Source organism: Myodes glareolus, chromosome 26 (assembly GCF_982192425.1).
Source record: "Myodes glareolus chromosome 26, mMyoGla1.1, whole genome shotgun sequence".
NCBI lineage: Eukaryota > Metazoa > Chordata > Mammalia > Rodentia > Cricetidae > Myodes > Myodes glareolus.
Genome location: NC_142051.1, coordinates 44,766,818 through 44,785,880, shown reverse-complemented (window position 1 = coordinate 44,785,880; position 19,063 = coordinate 44,766,818). Strand labels below are relative to the sequence as shown.

The 19,063-nt window shown below is 49.3% G+C and overlaps 1 protein-coding gene and 1 long non-coding RNA gene across 3 annotated transcripts in view; one reads left to right on the top strand and one right to left on the bottom strand.

Moving 5' to 3' along the window:
- Abtb3 (ankyrin repeat and BTB domain containing 3) overlaps positions 1-19,063 on the bottom strand; it is a 258,603-nt gene that overhangs the window by 9,096 nt on the left and 230,444 nt on the right. The window contains exons 7-14 of one of the 2 annotated variants that reach the window (XM_087902157.1): positions 18,755-18,856; positions 16,795-16,888; positions 16,537-16,672; positions 15,625-15,845; positions 14,086-14,264; positions 8,277-8,382; positions 3,492-3,594; positions 2,629-2,710 (exon numbers count right to left, since the gene is read on the bottom strand). In XM_087902157.1, the coding sequence (XP_087758283.1) occupies positions 2,629-2,710; positions 3,492-3,594; positions 8,277-8,382; positions 14,086-14,264; positions 15,625-15,845; positions 16,537-16,672; positions 16,795-16,888; positions 18,755-18,856 (1,023 nt within the window). The remainder of the gene's footprint in view (positions 1-2,628; positions 2,711-3,491; positions 3,595-8,276; positions 8,383-14,085; positions 14,265-15,624; positions 15,846-16,536; positions 16,673-16,794; positions 16,889-18,754; positions 18,857-19,063) is intronic. The other variant, XM_087902158.1, reaches the window with a different exon arrangement.
- On the top strand, positions 6,933-16,101 carry LOC148117797 (uncharacterized). Its single transcript, XR_015736786.1, has 5 exons — positions 6,933-7,266; positions 7,811-8,973; positions 9,252-9,321; positions 10,021-10,142; positions 13,176-16,101. It is a non-coding gene; the product is annotated as an uncharacterized LOC148117797 (long non-coding RNA).

Below are 19,063 nucleotides of genomic sequence, written 5' to 3'. Positions count from 1 at the left end.
TCTCCCCTTGCCTCTATCAGAACCTGGCCATGTCTTCCAGCTCCCTCAGCCTGAATGAGCTCTCTTCTGTAACAGTGGAGTCCGGCCCTCCTTTGGGTCAAGTTCTGTTCACTGTGCTAAGAAACTTGGCTCATCTGAGAGAACAGATGTTTCATCAATTACAGGATTTCTGTGCCTAGCATAGTACCCAGCACAGAGACAGCACAGGACACTTTATGTTATCATTATTACTTGGATTCAGAGCCTCACTGGGTATCTCAGGCTGACAAACTCACGGCAATCCTCCTGGCAAGAGCAATCAGTCTTCCAAGAGTTGGGACTGCAGGCACATGTCACCATGCCTGCCTCCTGTGGCCATATTAGACATCACATGACTCCTGTGTCTGAGTCTCTCTTACATTGGCTTGGTGTCTCTGTGTCCTGCCCACTACAGAGGTGGTGACATTGTCTAGGCCTTGGGAAATAGCACTACGTTGATCCCCTCCACCTCCTACCTTAGAGAGCAGGGCTTCTATGTTTGTGAAATACCGTCAGTCAGCACGGGGCTATGGGCTTCATTAAAACAAATTGATTCCTCTAGCAAGTTTGTTATGTAGGCCAAACCAATAATAAGAAGAAGCACCTCTGTAATGTGCACACCCCCTCCCCCCCGTTTACAAAGTAGTTTTCTATCTGTCACAGACATTGTCTCGTTTATTCAAGGTTGAGCCATGGGCTGAAATTGCTGCATTGGTGGAAGGAGACGCTGGGCTAATGGAACTTAAATCAGGCCATTCCAGGCCCCTTCCAGACTCTGTCAGTGCAAGCATTTTCTCTAAGTGGGTGCAACAAGCCCTTATTAGGCCAAAGGCCCTGCGTACTGAACTGTTTTTCTTGGCGGCTGCCAACCTACATGAGGCAGGGGCTTTTGCAGTCTGAAGGAGGCCTAGCTCCAGGTGTGGCCTCAGTGGGTCTGGCTCCTGCATGCATATGATGTTAAACAGTCTTGAGGGAGGAAACACAGTGCAGTATCAATTACTAAAAATTCTTCTTCAAAAATTCGTACGCCAGAAACATATAAAGTGCGCAGGATTTTGGGAGGCTCCTTGTGGGTCAGATTCAGCCTTCCTCGGCCTATTTCAAGCCACAAATGAGGCTCTTCTTCTTTTATGGGGACTGGGCAGGGACACAGGCAAATCCCCAGGGCCCGATCAATCTTCCCTTCCCATTACAGGAGCTTAAAGCTAATGTGGCCAGCAAACCTTCCCCATCGGAAGCAATTACAGGCCTGGGGATCCCTCTGAGGCCAGTCTTTCCCATGTAGGACTCCGACAAGTCTGCTGGCCAAACATTTACTGAATGCCTGTTCTGAGACAGGCTCTTATTACTGGAGCCTCCCAGTGAGAGCCAGGCTTAGTAGTCATGGGGTACTTCTTGGTGTGTGCGTGTGCATGCGTGTGTGTGTGTGTGTGCATGCGTGTGCATGTGTGTGTGCATGTGCGTGCACATACAGGTGCTCTGTTTCTTGCCTTCAGCTCATGATCCCACTCTAACAGGCCACAAGATTCATAGGGTCAGGTGACTTCAGAGCAGACTCATTTTTCCAAGGATATGAGAAAACAACAGGATTGGGTTTGGTTTAAACCTTGGCTCTCCTACAGGCAGCTGTGGGAACTTGGGCCACAACCTTCCAAAAGCTTGTGACAGGACAGTTGAAAGGATCACAGACACAAGGGCAGTATTAGCTTTCAGGCTTGAACCCTGAGTCCGGGAGCATCAGAAGCCCTTGCCAGAAGTGATACTGCCCATGACTGAAAGCCAGGTGGAGAGGCGGGCCCTAGGGGCTCACATTGAGTGTGTTTTCTGTTTTCATAGTCTGCTAATGTTCCGAAGATGCTATAAGAAAGGGAGTCTGGCTCCACGTTGGCAGTAGAGAAAGGGGAGGCCTCAGTGCGCCCAAGATTGGGACCTGCCTTGAGATTCTGCTTTTACGATTCTGATGTACAGATAGGACATCCAGGGGACACTTTCAAAGCTTCTCCAGGCGATATCTGTGTGGTGGAAGTTGGGGGAACAGGCTTTCCGTTTTGGTATGGTTTCTACCTAGAAAGACTATCTCAGTATTGCGTCCTGGAGGTGAGCCACCAGATGGGCTAGGCACAGATTCTGTTGGTTCCAACATGCCTGGGATAGACACATCATACAAGGTGCTCTTTCCTTTGTCTGGATCCCTCTAGCCTTCTTCTTGAGCCCAAAGCCTCATTCTGAGCCCTGTAGCTTTGGCTTGGCCTTGGTTCTCCGCTCCTAGCCATGCCCCAATGTCCCAGGTCTGAACTATTAGAGTACATGACTCCAAAAAGGACATCCTCTTTGGCAAACACCCCGCATATCCTGTAATTGACGGGAGACTTGGGGATACTCCCTCTAGATGTATAAATCTTTGAGAGAGGGTGTCCCTTACCTTTGGGTCCCCTCCCCCAGTCCAAGCCTGGGGCTAACAGACACTGGGCTCCAATGATTGCTGCGGGGCTTGGGATGGAATGGGAGGGGTGAGGTAAGTGAGTCTGAAAGGCAGGTGCTAACAGCTTAGTCAGGGGTGTCCCAAGGTGCTAGGGACATCTGAGGCCCCAAGGCTACCCCAGAGCTCACCTGGAAGATGGGGTACTTCACGTAGCCGATCTCTATGCAGGTGCTGTCATTTGTTGGCTTGCTGGAGAGGAGGGCCTTGAACCTGAACAACACAGAGAAAGACAGAAAGAATCATCCATAGCCCTATGGCTTGCCCAAATGACTGTTTTTATCATACAAATCTCTGGATTCTGCTCTAAAACACAACTGGATTACAGCTGTTAGTGTCTATTCAAAGCTTTAGACCATGCTTGAAACCCACATCTTCTCCCACACTGGCCACTGGGAAGGAATGGATGCTCTTTAAAAGCCCATCCCTTTCCAGCACCAACCCAGGGTCTCCTCTGCAGGCCTTAGTCTGTTCTGAGAGCTTGCCCTGGGTTCCCTCTTGTCTGGTGCCCAGGGATCATCACCTGCCCTCATTTCTGTTGTCTGAGCTTTGCTCCAGGGAGACAGGCGCTTCTTCTGTCTTTGTGGGACATGAAGCTGCAAGGGCATTTAACCCATCCTTGCTGACTGATCATCTGCCTTGGAGTTTGGATGCAAAGCCTCTGACTGGTAGGGACCTTATTAGTGGGACTGAACTTCAAAAAGCAGGGATAGCAGCTAGGGTTGTAGCTCAGTCATACAGAGGTACCTGGCATTCCTGAGGTCTTGGGTGTAATCCCCAGCACCAAATAAATTGGGCATGATGGTGCATTCTTGTAATTCCAGTACTAGGGACGTGAAGGCAGGAAGGTCAGAAATTCAAGGTCAACCTTGCTACACCTTGAATTCCAGGATATCCTGAATTACATGAGATTTTTGTATCCACAAATAAAAAACGGCAGCAATAGGAACAGTCACAGACAAATTCCAGTCCTAGCAAAGCCGAGGGTCCGTACCTGGGAGAGGCCGTGAACAACAGCACTTTGTGAGCGTAGAAGGGTCTTCCCTCTACCAGGAAGGTCACGTCAGACATTTCTTTATTGTTAAGAAAATGAGGATCTAGAACAGAAAGGGGAACAGTGTGTTAGTGAAGGAAGGGTGAAATTGGGGCCCTCTGGAGAACGCACAGGAGAGGGCCGAAAACCATAGTGACCTCTTCATTCCTCGTAGGTGATACAAGAGTCACACCAGTGACAGCACCCACAGAGGACGGATACATCCCTGCCACCCGGCTCAGCATAGGAGATGCTCAAATTGACCTGTGGCTGAAAGCAGCTCTTGGACTGGCTCAGCGGCACAGTGTGGGTGATAGTACTTGTTGAGCATGTGGGATGACCTGAGTTCTGGTCCCTGGAATCCACTTACAAGCTGGATGTGACCAGGATGGGGTGGTTTACACCTTTAATCCCAGCACTCGGGAGGCAGAGGCAGGAGGATCTCTGTGATTTTGAAGGCCAGCCTGGGTCTACAGAGCGAGTTCCAGAACAGGTTCCAAAGCTAAAAAAAAAGTTGGATGTGGTAGCACCAGTACCTAGAATCCTAGGGCTCCTATGGTGAACTGGGTGGGGGAGTCTGAGAATCCTTGGAAGCCGGCTAGACTGGTGTACACAGCAGCAAACAAGAGACCCTGCCTCAAACAAATGGGAAGTAAGACCTGACCCTGACCACTGCAATTGTGCTATGACCTCCTGCACACCCACGCTCTTACACTCACAAAGAAGGAGAAGGAGGAGAAGAAGCAGCCATATATATACTCCATAGCAGATACAACTCTAGGCAGAGCTTAGGGACTTCAGGGTGTGAAAGGCTAGTCTATAAAGGGAGTTCACCCATCCCTGTGCCTCTGTCTTAGGCTTGGTGTCTTCCTGCCTAGTGGAAGTGGTGTGGAAGGGCAGCCATGCCCTTGGCACTGGACTCCGGGCTGTTCTCTCCCAAAATAAGTGAAAAAGGAAGCAACTCCCATCTCATCTCTTCTAACGAGACAGTGTAGCTAACGCTCGCTTATTGAGTCTAACACAGGACATGGCAGGTTTTGTGCAGGGGGAAACCCGAGACATGCAGACATGACAGTGGCCACGCAAGCCAGGGTTTGAACCAAGGCTTTCCAATTCTATGGCATGACTCACTAAATACAAGATTCCTAGGGTTACCTTTAATGTAGCCATGCAGACCGAAGGTCCTTCTTGATGGCCCTTGGAGTCGGTCCAGAACTTCTGCCTTGCTAGGAATAGTCTCGACTCCCTGCCTCCTGTCCTACGCATCACAAACAAGGTGTTTCTAACTGCCAGGGTCTTGTGGTAGGCCACCTGCAGGCCAGTTGTCTAAAACTGCAGCACTCAGGGCTGGTCTTCCACAGTGCTTCCTTGGGGGAGCAGCACTCATGTTTGAGTTTGAGGAACCACAGCATCTTCACCATCCACACGATTCTCCTGGCCTCAAGCTCTGTGCTGGGTTTGCCTCATCCCTGTGAAGGGTGCTCCAAACCAGGACCAAAGGCAGAAGAGTTTTCTTCCCTACAGTCATCCCCACACTCCTGATCATTTCTTCCTCTTTCCCCTTCATTCTGTTACACCCTTGTTCAGGTTACATCATCATTCTAGACAGTTCTGGAGCTTCTGTGGGTCTCTGCTTTCACTCACCACAGGAGGCATCCCTCCTAACGTCAGATTTCATGCTGATGGGGGCAGGGAGGCACCGTAGGATATATTTGTGTTTCACACCACAGGGCCCTTTCGCTCCATAGTTCACAAAGGAATCTGCATGCACAGGCTATGAACAGCTTGGCAGGGCAAATGTTGATGGCTTGCTGCTTCTGAATTAAATCTCCGGCTCAGGAGGTGCTAAGAGGGGCCTGAGCCCAGATATCCACAGAACAAGGACCAGTCGAAGAGATTGTTTTGGGAGAAGGGCTTAGAACTGTGAGTGACCACATGACAGAAGGGTATGACTGAGCTCTGGAATGGTTGACTCTGTTTCCACCCTCCCTATAAAGCTTGGGACTGGAGAGGAGAGAGGAGGTTTGTTTTTAGGATGTTAGCCCACTGCTGTCTCAGAGCATAGGTCCCCTGAATACAGCACAGTGTAATCATTCAGTTCCTATCTCTGATGACTGGTTTTTGTGGTGACAGGCAGTGTGAGCTCTGATTACAATTCATCTCTCCCATTCTACAAACCTTCCAATAGCTCCCCAGGGCTCCCAGAGAGGCCACACTTCTTTGCTTTAAAAAAAAATTAGTTTTATTACTTCTAGTGGCATGTCTATGTATATGTATGTGAACATGAGAGCAGGTGGCTGCCGGTTCTAACTTCCCTGGTCTACCATTACAGGTAGTTGTGAGCTACTTGATATGGGTCCTGGAACAGAGCCCAAGTTCTCAGGAAGGGCAGTAGTACTCTTAACTGCTGAACCATTTCTCTAGCCCGAGTCCTTTTACCAGACCACTGTGACTGAGTTCCTTCACCTCTCTCTCGTCAAGACCCTTGTCTTCTTAAAAAAATCCTTTATCTTATGCATGCTCCTGTACTAGGTGTACAGGAGCCCAAGGAGGTCAGGAAAGACAACAGGCATGCTGGAACTGGAATTGCAGACAGCCGTGAGTCATCATATGGGTGGTGGGAACGGAACCTGAGTCCTCTGCAAGAGCAGTAAGTGCACTTAGCCATGAAGCCATTTCTCCAGTCTCACCCACCCCTGCCTTCTCTTGGTGCTAAGCTTGGAATTCTGACCCGAAGACCAAGTACCTTTCACTGCTAGTGAGAAAAATTGCACCAAATTCAAGAATTCTCCTCCTTCTCTGGTTATGAGAAGCAGAACTTAGGCTGTGTCCTGGACCCAGCCCTCAAAAATGTTTGTGCTAACAAGGAGCCTCACAAGGCACTCAGGTGGTGTATACTGCTGATTGATACTCGGGGAAGTCACTCTCCATAACTACCACCTTCTCATTTGGTTGACCTTTCCAGTTTGTCGCCCTGACAACCAATGTTTCCTGCAGGGCAGAAACACTTGTGACTTAGGTACAACGCAGATTTGTCACGGGCATGGTCATAAAGGTAACACAGACCCTTCGACACTGCTGCCAAGTTTCCCATCTTAGCAGAAAGCTGTATCATATTTAAATGTCCACGTTACTCATAACAGTGATGAATATACACTGAATCAGCTCCATGAACTCAATCTTTCAACTGATAAAGGCAGAGGAATAGTTTGGCTGCAGGATAGAATTTTCAGATGCTTTCATTTCTCCAGCATTTCATATTCACAGGGAAAGGATAAAGGAAGCAGGGAAGATTCCCAACCCTTGGAGGAAAAGGAATCCTTCATTGTTAATCTTTTATTACTCTCTGGGCAACAAGGAATGTGGGCTTCTGCAAGACCAGGCTCAGGTTTCCAGTCTTAAGACCGCCAGGCATTTCTCTGTCTTTTCAATTCTGCTCTGCCTGTTGTAGCCCTAGAGCTTCTGGCTGAAGCCAGGGTCTGCCTGGGGGAATCTCAGGAGCTGGCCCTACACAGGGAGGAATTATGGCATTGGCCGGGCTGGTCTTCAAGTCCCAGCTCCACCCTGTTTCCAGACTGCAGTCAAAGCACAGGATAGGTCACGCCTGCCGCCTGGGAAGCCCTACTGAGAGGTGGAAGTTGGGTATATGGCTGGAGTCCTGTGCAAGTATTCAAGGATCATATAAAGTGTTCAGCTATCCTCACTGGACTTCAGAGCACCTAACCCCATTGCTCAGGTATGTCCTGCTTTTGGAATTAAAAATATTTATTTTATTTTTAATAAGCTATGTATGTGTGTGTCTGTGGGTGGGTGTCCACAGAGGCCAGAAGTGTTAAAACTCTGTAGATCTACAGTTAATAAGGTTGCAAGCCACTTGACACAGGTGCTAGGAAACGAACCTGGGTCCTCTGGAAGAGCCGAGTTCATTCCTAACCTCCGAGGCATCTCTCTAGCTCTAACCTGCCCTTGTTTTTATGATCACGTGTGTGTTCCCTTCTTATTACGATCACCTAAAGCAGGACTTTCATTACAGATAGTGCTGGCTCCTTGGTGTCCCCTGCCTACTCCTCTGCCGTGGAGATGAGGGACATGATAGACGGGAGAGTAGCTGTTTAATCCTGCCGCTTTGATAAAACACCATGACAAGGGGAACTTAGGGGAGAAAGGGTTTAGTTTAGTTCACAGTTCCTGTCCATCATGGCAGGCAGTCAGTGCAGCAGGAAGCAGAGAGACTGAATCTGCACGGATATTTTCAGTTCTCTTGTTCCTTTTCATACCAGTCTAGGCAATGGTGACCGCCCACATCAATAATCCAATGAAGACAATCTTCACAGACCAACCGAATCTAGACAATTCCTCATTGAGATTCTCTTCCTCGATGTTTGTAATTAGACCGTATCAAGTTGACTATCAAAACCATCACAGCTGGCATAGACAGTGGGCCATCTACCACAATCTCCTGTGCATGGGACATCAGGACTCCTCAGCAGTGCCCAGCGGCAGTGAATGAGGGGAAAGGTCCCACAGGTGAGGCACCACAGCCTCATTCATGTCCTCTGTTGTATTCGCCAAAGAGATTTCCCTCCTACTAAGGGAGATCTCAGCTCTCGGGCTCGATTCCTCCTCTGTCTGCCTCTTGTTTGCACTCTGAAGTCCCCACCCTAGACTTGATACATGTGTGTGCTTCCTTCCCATCCCTATGCTCCATGGCTACAGCCTGAATACACCTGGGCCATCGTGACTCACCTAGGCGTGAGGTCTGCTTCCTCTTGATCTCCGTGAGCTTGGGAATGGGGTAGGGACCATAGCAGTGTGTGAAGATGACGCACAGCTGCTGGCTGATGACTTCATTCTGCAAAGGAAGAAGAGGAGCTGTGCTGTGGGAGGGCCAGGGTGGAACAAGCCAGGCTGTCACGACAGGCACCTAGGCAAGAGGAGCCCGGACATTCAGTTTGCACTGACCTGCTCTATGAGTCCAATGCTGAGTGCTTATGAAATTTATATAAAAACATTTTCCCATTGCACCCTGATCACTTCCTAGCCAAGGGAAAGCAGGGTTTTGTAGCTTCTGAAGAGAAAGCTTTCACCTCCAATCCACCTTCATCCGTATTCTCAAACTCTGGAAGCAGCCAGCAGTCCTGAGCAAGCAGCAGAAAGCCCTTTTGGCCCCATGACTGTGCCCCACAAGGACAGGACGGAAGCTTCTGCTTCAGCTCTGTAATAAGTCGGGTTCTAGGGCTCAGACGTTTGGGAACTGGGAGTCATCAGTTGAATCACTTCTCAATAAAAGTAAAAATAAGGACGGCGGAAGGCAGTTCTGTGCCTCCAAACTCCAGCTGCCCAAGACGCAGGGAGGAAGGAGACTGTGCCGAGCAAGTGACCTTCATCCCAGTGTTTGGTTATTTCCCATCAGTCCTTCCCAGCTGCTGCCCTCCACTAGCAGGTGAGCAGGTGGGGGGTGGGATGGGGTGTGACCCACAGCATCCGGCTTTTTATTGGGCAAGTGGCTAAACCAGGGGCTGGGCAAATCTTTACAACAGCTGTGGTTTGACTAAGTGTCTCCGAGGGCTCATGTGTTAGGGGCGCGGTCCCTTGTTCATGGGCAGATGGTTAAATAAACCTTCATGAGACTCTGCAGGAAATTTGAGGTCCTTGGGTGTGTCTCCGGCAGGGGATTATGGGATGCTGGTCTGCTCAGCCCTTTCTCTCTTTGCTTCCCAGCTGCTCCTACCACATGCTTCTGTCGCTATTTCAGAAGTAATGGACCAGCTGACCACCGACCTCCCAAACTGTGAGCAAACCGAACCCTCCCTCTTTTAAACTGAATATCTCAGGTGTTCTGTTTTAGCAACACCAGGCAGGCTAACACAACAAAGTATCAAAAAAAGAAGGTTAACACATGCTTTGTACCATTTCTCTGAAAATAAAAGACCGAAGAGTTCTTAGAAGAATAGAGTGAGATCATTATTTTTTCTTTATATTTCCCACTAGTGAGTATTGTTGTTTTTTTTTTTAAATGATGGCTTGGGATCATAACGATGCCAGTGATCCAAGATAGTCTAAAAGTTAATCCCCGAGGCAGGACATAGCTCCTCCATGTGTGAAAAGAAAATTTAAACCCTTCTATCAAAGTGGATAGATTGCAGAAGGCAGTGTCACCTGGGACCTGATTAAGAGAGGGGTCATTAGAGCGGAAGGAAGAAGGGATGGTGGCTATTCTCAAGGATGGTATGGATGGTATGGATGAACACAGGGTGGCAGGCACTCCTCCGCCTTGGCAACCACACCAGTGGCTAACAGCCCACCCCTAGTATTCACGGGCGAGCCAAGTGTTTCTCCCCACGAGCAGCATTAGAATTCCCCCGAGAGCCAGTGTGGAGCATAAATCCTTTCCTTTCTTTCATTGTTTCTCAGTTTTGTTTGAGACAGGACCTAGATAGGTAGCTTAAGCTCGTCTCGAACTCAGGATCTTCCTGCTTCACCTTCCCAGGTGCCGGTATTAACAGTCAAATGCTTCCAGACCGGATCCCTGACTTGGAAAAAACAGCCTTTGTTTTCTGGAGCTGGGCAAAGCCTGGGAGCAGCGTGTGCATGAGTGGAGGAAATTACTGGGTAGGTGACAGTCATGGCTCCTTTTAAGGCAGCCCCCCCTGGCCATGACATCAGCAGATGTGGGGTGACCTTCCCATTGGCAGAGGGCTCTATGGTTGCATACCAATGTCTGGTTTCTGTCATTCAAGAAGACAAAATGACATTTCACAGTGAAAGGCACTGCAGGCAAAGCCAAGGGGAAGCTGAGGGAGGGGCAGGGTGACTTCACCATTGAGTATGTGAGGTTTGCAGCAGCCAGGCTGCCTGGATCAGGATCCTGGCTCTTCTGGATCCCCCTCCAAAGGGATCTCAAGTCTATCATTTCAAATGGAGATGTTGATAACACAACCCCCTCCTGCTGGGGGTCCTTGGGAGGAGTAGATGAGTATGGAGGGTCTAGAATGGTCCCTGGCACACAGAATGAGGGTGATCATTATCTTTAAGGCATGTCCTGCCTTAAGTGCCCAGAGCCGTCACTCACAGAAGAGAGGATCTGGGAGAAGTGTGAGGGCCGAATGAAGACCAGAAGAAAGGAAATGGGGGAAAAGACAGCCCTAACCAGGCCTTGATGAATGGATGTCACGAAAGGGGAAGATTGCTCACACACACTTGTCCTGCTCCGGTGTTTTCTCCGAAGTTGATAAATTAAGCAGTTTTAGCGAACGGGTGTTCACACTAAGTTCCATTTTCAAGGTTTTTCACAGAGATGACTTGAGAGCTCCACTATGAGGATTTGAGAATGTCTCTGGTGACTTCTGGATGCTTTTAAGATTTGATCCAAAATTTGCTTAGCGGCTGTTTTTCACTGGCAGTCTGTTGACAGGCAGAAGCTTAGACTGAAGCATTGCTCAGAGGCTTCCTGGGCCAGCTTGTTAGCTGATTTTCCTGCTTCGATTGATATTTTTATTTTTAAAAAAAACTTTTGGTGGTATTGCTAGTTATTGTCCAGTTTGGGGCTTTAGACATACATACCTACCTCATTGGTGCGTCTGAGATCCCTGGTATGGGTACATAGCAGTCAGAATGATTTTTTTTAAATCATTGTAAGTCTTATGACAGTAAGTCTTAAGATAAAGGATAAAAGACTTTTTAAAAAAATTTAAATAATTGTATTTTTCATTCTGTTGATGGGGACATGGAAGAGGCACACATTTTCCTATTCCTCATAACAAGCTGCTATGGTTTAATATATGTTGTCTCTCTGTAATACATGCTACAGTCTGGTTCCCAATCTGATGATAGTGAGGAGAGTCAATAAATGCTAGCACTAAGATAGCAGGATGAAGGGGAAACTACAGAGGGGAGAAAATATATGCAAACCATACAGCTGACAAAGGACCAGTACTTATCATAAATAAGGAAGTCTTAGAAATCAACAACTCAAACAGAACAAACAAATTCAACTAGAATACAAGAAAATGATACAAAGAGAAATTCCAATGGAGAGAATACATGGATGGTGGACCAGTGCATGCTTGGGGAATATTTGACTGCACTCTGTAGCCATGTTAATCTGCCTGTTTCCCTGTGGGCCAGTCTAGGTAATGTTATTCCATACAGGTAAGGGTTTCCACAAAACCGCCTATGGAAGCAAATTAACCCTCTCTCCTCCCTTCTTCCTGGCTGACCATTCTTGTGCCTGCTCCTTCCAGAGTATGGAGCTGCCTGCTTTGTCTCTGGACAGCCTCTCCTGGTCCAGCTGCCAGGGAACGGGTTTTGGTCCACATCTGGCAAAGGCCTTTCCTTCTGCCTGCCTCCCCAATGCGCCTGTTAGGGTTGCTGATGATTTTCATTTTCTTCCACTCAAAGCCCTCTCCCCATAACCCTCCTCCTGTCAGACACTGGGGTGCTTGTAGAAGGCCTCTCTCTCCTGAGCTATGCTCGTTAAATGAGCCACCAGGCGAGATGAAACCTGTGGTATCAGCAGTCAGGAAGGGATGGCTTTTTGGTGGCGTGGGAGCCAGGGGAACTTGGGGTGCTAGGCATGCAGTGTTTTGTGGTCTAGTGATGTCTGTTTGATTTCAGCTAATAGAAATTCACTGGGCTCTGCAGTTACAATCTGGGGAATTTTCTACATATATGTCTTCTAAGTGATATTTGCTTAAACAACAAACAAAACACAAAAGGCAAAATTCTTCCATGGCAGGGGTGGGGGGGAGTTAAAACCAAACAGGCCAGAAAACACTCGGTTATAGACACTGGGAATGGATCCAGCAGTCCCTTTCAGCCAGGTGGTTCTGGGTAATTTCAGTTGAAAGCCTTTTATCCATTTACTTTAAGTTGGAGGGGGACAGGGGAGGAGCTTGCTTTTGAAATGTTCCCAGCAGGGTCCGCTCTTCATGAACTGAGGCCCACTATACTCGGGCTGCACGGCACAGACACCAGTCACAGCCAGCAGGAGCCACAAGGGCTGGCTTGAGGCTGACACCGCCCAGAACAGCTGCTGAGATGAGCTCTGGCCTCAAGGCCTCCAAGACCCTCAGAAAGCAGACAGACTGTGTGGCTGGTGGGCTGACTCCATCATCAGGGAAAGGCAGCTCTCCGAGCCCCTCACTCTCACAGCGAGCAGCCCGTCAGCCTAGCCCAGGACAGGTACCCACACAGTGTGGCTCATAGGCCAGTTTCTCCTGAGGCTTCACAGACTCCTTGTGAATGGACCCAGGAGTTCCACAAAGCCTGCCCTGGGGCAGACTGATTACTCCAGTGTGGTCCCTTAGCTGCTTAGTAGTGGGTGAGCCTGGGTGAGTTAGTACCCATCTCCCTGCCTCCATTACCCCTTGTTTGTTATATGTTAAATGTTTGTAAAATGGAGATAAATATAAGGTTCCTCCAGAAGTGCTTGTGAAGACTGTGAGAGTTAAACCTTGAATAAGCTTAAGTGAGTGACTGGCTTGTAATTAAATTAAATATATATATTATAAATTTTATACATATCATGTATAGGCTTCGAAAAAAATCTTCATGTATGTCTTTAGGCATAATGAAGTTCATTATGAAAGGATTCTACAGACAAACGAGTCTGGGAAACACCTTAATTCCCTTTATGAATTTTAGGGCACTGAAGACAGAAGTGTTCACAAGGCATTGTCACCCTGAGGAGAGCAGATGGCATGGTGACACCGGTATTTGCAGCTGGCTGTGCCTGCCGCTGTCCCAAGCTGGTGTTTACAGAAGATCCTTGGGGAAGCACAGAAGGCCCTGCATCTTCTACGACGCTCTTCAAATCCACTAAGAAAGCTTCTCTGTGTGCTCAGGGAGGAGTGGAAGGGCACTAGGGTTTCCTATCACTTTGCACTCACAACCACTTAGAGGCCTGTATGATTACTGACTCATTTACAGACAGGGAAACTGAGGCAGAACAAGGTTTAAGAAGCTTGACTAGGGCCCCATGGCTAATGAGTGGGAGAGTCAGGAACCCTTGTAATTTGGCTCCAGAGTACATACGCTCAATCACTGTGTTATATGAGCTCAAGCATTTGGGTGATGCAGCGGCTTAGGGTAGGAACTCTGTAGAACCTTTCGGGAGGTTGGTGCTGCCTCGTGCTTCTCATGGTCACAGTGCTGGGGGATTTTCTACAGTGGTCCCTGGCCTTTGGCTGTTGACCTCAATGGGTGTCAGGGAGCCAGTTTTTCAAGGTTGCCCAAAGTCAGTACTTCCCATCCACACACAGGAGGGGGCCGCACACCCCTGGCAGGGCCCAAGTGCCTTTATGATATTCCCAAATCTCTACAGAGCTTTCATGGAAAGATTCTCATAATTCCCCAAGAGCAAGACAGATATTTAGAAAGAGATGTAGAGATGTGGCCTTCCTTTGCTGGGATTGGAGCCCTTGGTAGGGGTCAACCCCACGCAATCAGATGAAGCTCCTCTGACAGGCTGTTCCCAGCGAGGGACCGTCCAGATCTGTGAGTCTCCACCCCCACTCTCCACTGTAACCCCAATAGCCCCCCCCCTGTTTTGTACCTTGCTTGCCTTTAATATTTCAAACATGAGGGGCAGGCCTTGGGTGACGAGCTCCTCTGTGTACTCCTCCTCTTGAATGGTCTTGAACTCCTTGAGCAAACACTGAATGAGAGGCCGGCGGTGCTGCTGGAAGGCGACTCGCAGTGACTCCAGCCACGTGTGCAGAGTCCATGGGACACCTGAAGTGGGAGGGGGGAGGCATCGGGTCAGGTGGTAGGGGAGGGCAGGAGAGAAGAGGGTAGAAAACAACCAAGGAACAGGAATATTTTTATCTGGAAATTGGTCTTTGTCTAGAATATTATCAAGCTATGAATCCGAGGGTCTGGTCTCAGTGAATACAGGCGAGACATGCAGAAGTCGAAACTCTTCTGTGTAATGCATGCGCCTCATACTATTGGAGGGCGCATTCTACAATACCAGTCATTGCGCAGAATCATTCAGTTACTCATTCTTACGTCTCCCTGCCTCTGAGTTCACTGCCTTTCTTCTACTGCGGAGGGGAAAACTCAGGGGAAGAAAGAGTTGATTCAGGAGTAGATGACATAACCACGCTCAGATGAGGGCTGAGAACCATGAGATCAACCATTGAAATCAGTGGGAGGGGACCATTGTCGGTCGTGTGAGACATTTCCACCTGCAGCCCTCATTGTGTCTTCTTCCTTTAACAAGGTCTCCTCAGCGGATGACTGCTGTATTGTGCAGTGACGGGGAGAGGAGGGAGGGAGAGCATGCCTCGCCTGCTTCAGAACGAACAGGTGGATGGTTCCGAGTCCCCGAGCTTAATCATGCAAAACAGATTCTCAGGGCAACAGCATAAATTTCCCATGCATTGAACAGTCCACCTGATAGAGACCCTTTCCAGAGTAGTGATCCAGCAGCTTCTATTTAGTTTTCAGCCTGCCATGGACCCATTTTCATGTCTCACTATTCCCTTTCCTTGCAGGCAAAAGTCACTAGATGGGTACTAGGCTAGCCTGGATCACCAGAAACACCAATGAGACAGCTAGGGCTAGCTCACTGAAGAAAGAAAGGGCCGCTGCTCTTCTGTACAGCTCCTGTTGACTCAGAGGAAAAGTCCTACTGAGGAGGCATTTGTCCTTGCCTCAAGGGTTGCTCTGTGTTAGTAGAGTTGGGTGTTCTATATAGCAAAGCCCTCAAACCCTGGGAACCACCTGGAGTGATTGTTAAATATACAGATTCCAGCCTTTATCCATCCAGACCCTCAACAGCAGAGCCTCTGGGTGCAGGGCCTGGCAATCTGTATTCAGACAAGCTCCCCAGGTGATTTAGGTACCTGGCCCAAGGTCCAGGGATTGGGAACCAGGACAGGATGATCTAAGGGTGGGGCCTCAGGGCAGGCAGAGTATTGCTGTCTGTGGGGACCACGTGGGTATCTTGGCCTGGAAATGTTCTTACAAGTGAAGGAAAAGCTCCCTGGGACCCCTTGACATGTGTGAGTGTGTGTGTGTGTGTGTGTGTGTGTGTGTGTGTGTCCGTGTGTACATGCTGTGTCTAGTGGTGAATGGTGCCCAGACTGACCTATACTCCTGATATCAATTGTCACATCCACGTAGCCATGCTCAGCGCTGTGATACATGGCCTCCCTCAGGGCCCTCAGTTTGGCCTTGCTGTTGCGGCTGGCGCACAAAGGGGGCGGGGCTGTTTCTGGCAGGTCAGTCCCCTCAGCCAGAATCTCCTCCAGGGACAGGATATCGTTCTTCTCCTTCTCTGGCTGAGCGAGCAGCTTGCGGAACACATTCCTGTCAATCATAAACCCAGAGAGGAAGACACTGAGAGATGGAAAGAGCCGTGCTGGGAGCAGGGGCACAGTAGGGGCTAGGAAGCTGCTCACTCAGAACCAGGAACGAGAGGATAATTCCCAGGGGGTGGCTTTATGGATGGCGGGCTTTGGGGATGAAGGAGATGGTGGGGGTACCACTGGCCATGTTTCCCAGAGGACATCTTGAGACTGATTAATGTCCAGAAAGTTCTGGAACTCTGCCCTTTTGAGCATTAGTCTGGTGAATTTGCTCTCTTTTTTTTTTGGTGGGGGGGGGAGAGTGTGTAATAAAACCTGACGGGGCTTCTGGAAGAAACCTAGAAAGGACATGAGCAGACACGAAGAACTCTGTCATCTCTCTGTGAGTTCTCCCATCATGGCAGCTGACATGATGCGCTCTGACCCATTCTGGCCAAGAGTGACATATCTCTGTGATTAAAGCTGGCTGAGAGTGAACAGAACACGGCAGTCTGTAGGCATGCACGGTGCAGGGAACTGGCTCTTGGCAGAAAACCGTAGGTGAGGGCTCTTGTCAGGGCCAGAGCCTGGGCCAGCTCACTTCCACTGGGCCCCACAACCAGAGAGAGAATGGGTCTGGGGGGAGGCCTGGGAATCTGCATTTTTAACAAGCACCACTTGGGACCTGGTGGCCTTGGCCCATCCTAGCCTACCTGTGTCCATGGGCTGCGGCCTGGCTGAAAGAGTTCATGTCACCCTGGGGGGTTGTAGAAATTCCATTCCTGTACATGGTTCCTATCAGGGGGTCCGCACCACGCTCCAACAGCAAACTAACCAGCTCAAAATTCCCTGCAAGCCCAGAGAAGGGGGTTTTGTAAAACAAACAACAAAAAAGAAAACAAAAGCCAGTCACAGGCCCATCCAAGGCCACAGTGGGGGACACCAGGACTGGGGTGGAACTGGTAACTTACCAACAGCGGCTGCGAGCTGCAGGGGAGTTTCTGAGTAGTTCTCCTCGCCATGCTCGACCGAGCCTTCCACCTTGGCCCCAGCATCCAGGAGGAGCTGCAGGGAAGAGTGACCACTGAGACACACGGAGGGCATGATTGTGGGGGTTGGGAGGCGTCAGTGTCCTGGTAGAAACGGGTCAGCTACTAGTGTCCCCCTCCCCCAGGTCAGTGACCTTGTGCACTGGGCTGGAGGCAACTTTACCTCAGTTTTTAAAAGAAGCCTCTGTCTTCTAGAACCCCAGGCTACCCACAGTGTGGTCCATGCAGAAGAACATGTTAGACAGTTTGTTAGAAGGGCTGCCTCTCTGGCCCCAGCCTGGACATACTGAGCTGGTCTGTATTTTAACAGGCTCTCCAGGGCATCCTTAGGTATAGTAAGGGTTCTGGAAGCACTGAGAGAGAAGAAGCATCCAAATGCTGGAAGTCTCCATTGTCGGGTCTGTGCCACAGCCTCAGAGGGCAATTGATGTGGTCCCTTTCAGCAACAGGTGCTCAAGAGGTATGACTGACCCCCAGATCGTGCTTGACTAGCCAGGGGGAGAATCCTTTCCAGAAGACCCTGGGTGACTCTGAGGACAGGTGAGGGTTTAGTTCTCCGGCCAGCAAGATCCAGGGAGGTAGCAAAAGCCACAGAAGCTTTGCCTCTCCTGCCTTCATTCAGTGCATTTGCTGCAATACGTGAGCTTTCTAAAGGAGGCAGAGGCTCTGTCCATACCCGTTCACCGCTCTCGGTGACGGTGGCAGTGTGCTCTTGGCACGTAGCACATAACATGGGGAGAACCCACCATCTTTACTACCTACCTACTGCTACCCGAGGGCGTGTCCCCACGACTGCACCTGACTCAGGGATGCAGCCTCACTATCAGGAGGCTCTGCCTGACTTTCAGTCGTCCCCTTTCCTGAATGAATGACCATCAAGGGGTTCTGTCTGTGCTTTTGAGATGCTATCAACTCCCTTCTTTTTTAGGTTCCCCTCTGCCCCCCAAGGGCTGAGTTTGATGTCCTATAAGCAGAAGTCAGCACCAAGGGTACTACATCACAACCAACCTCCTGAAATGCCACTATGGGTCTGTCATGAGGATGCCCGTAGCCAGGAAACATCAAAGGCTCTTGTGAAATACCAGTGCTGCTGAGCTGTCCCTGCCACTCTGATCTCTGCTGCACAGAATTCAGAAATGCAGGCCACATCAAAGAGGTGTGCTCTCGTTGTATCTGCACTCACTGTGGGCCTGGGGAGGTCCCGGACTTAGATGCCAAGCTCCCTCTTCTGATGAAGTAAAGACCAAGTTAAGACCCAGGCTATTCACTGACAATCAAGTCGACCACGGTGATAAAAAGTGACAATACTCTCAGGATGGCAGATGCAGGCATGTTACCACATTTGGAGCTGTTTCAGAAGATGTGGGGAATGTACCGTAGACTCCCCCAGGAGCCGATTCTCAAGAGTCAATCCTCACACCAGTGCACTTTTCAAACATGCCCTTGTTGATCTGGATGCTTCTTCCCCACTGATTGGAAACCACTGGCATCTACAGAACACTAGGGCCGCACCTAAGGGAAGAGTCCCTCCAGGTACTGCCCCTGGCCAAGTCTCGTGGTCACATTAAGAATGTAAAAGGAGCAAGTTCACAAAATACCAGCTGAAGTCCCACCTCAGAGCAACCGGGAAGAACTCCGTAGGTTGGTCGCTCTGGATGTGAGGCTGCGTGTGGGTACGCAATGCTTTCATATTGGTTAATGCTTGGCCAAATGGATACTTAAGTATAATAATTTCATTATAAAATAAGGATATGCTTCATTGGATTGCAATTAACCAATATGAATCACTCGGGGAGATATGCATGCTGGGAGAGATTTAGATTTGCGTCATGGAGTAATGTCACAGTTAACGGTCAGATGTGGATAGGGAAATACTTAATACCTGAACTACAGGAATATGTCCATGCAACACAGCAAAAGTCAGAGCCGTCCAATGGCGGGTCTCGGGGTGGACGGATGGATATTTATGAGGAGTACTGACAACCTATAAACAAATTGAAGTTATTTTTAAAAAGGTGACCTTCACAATATTTAGGCTTGCAGATTCTAGCCTATCTGTGGTCAGGCACACAGATTAGGAAAGTATCAAAAAGACATCTTGGCAGGTGCCTGGGCAAATGACGGTGACGTCAGGTAGTGACTTCCCCTGTTGGAGGCCCCAAGCAACCTCTCACCAGAATTTGGCGCTGAT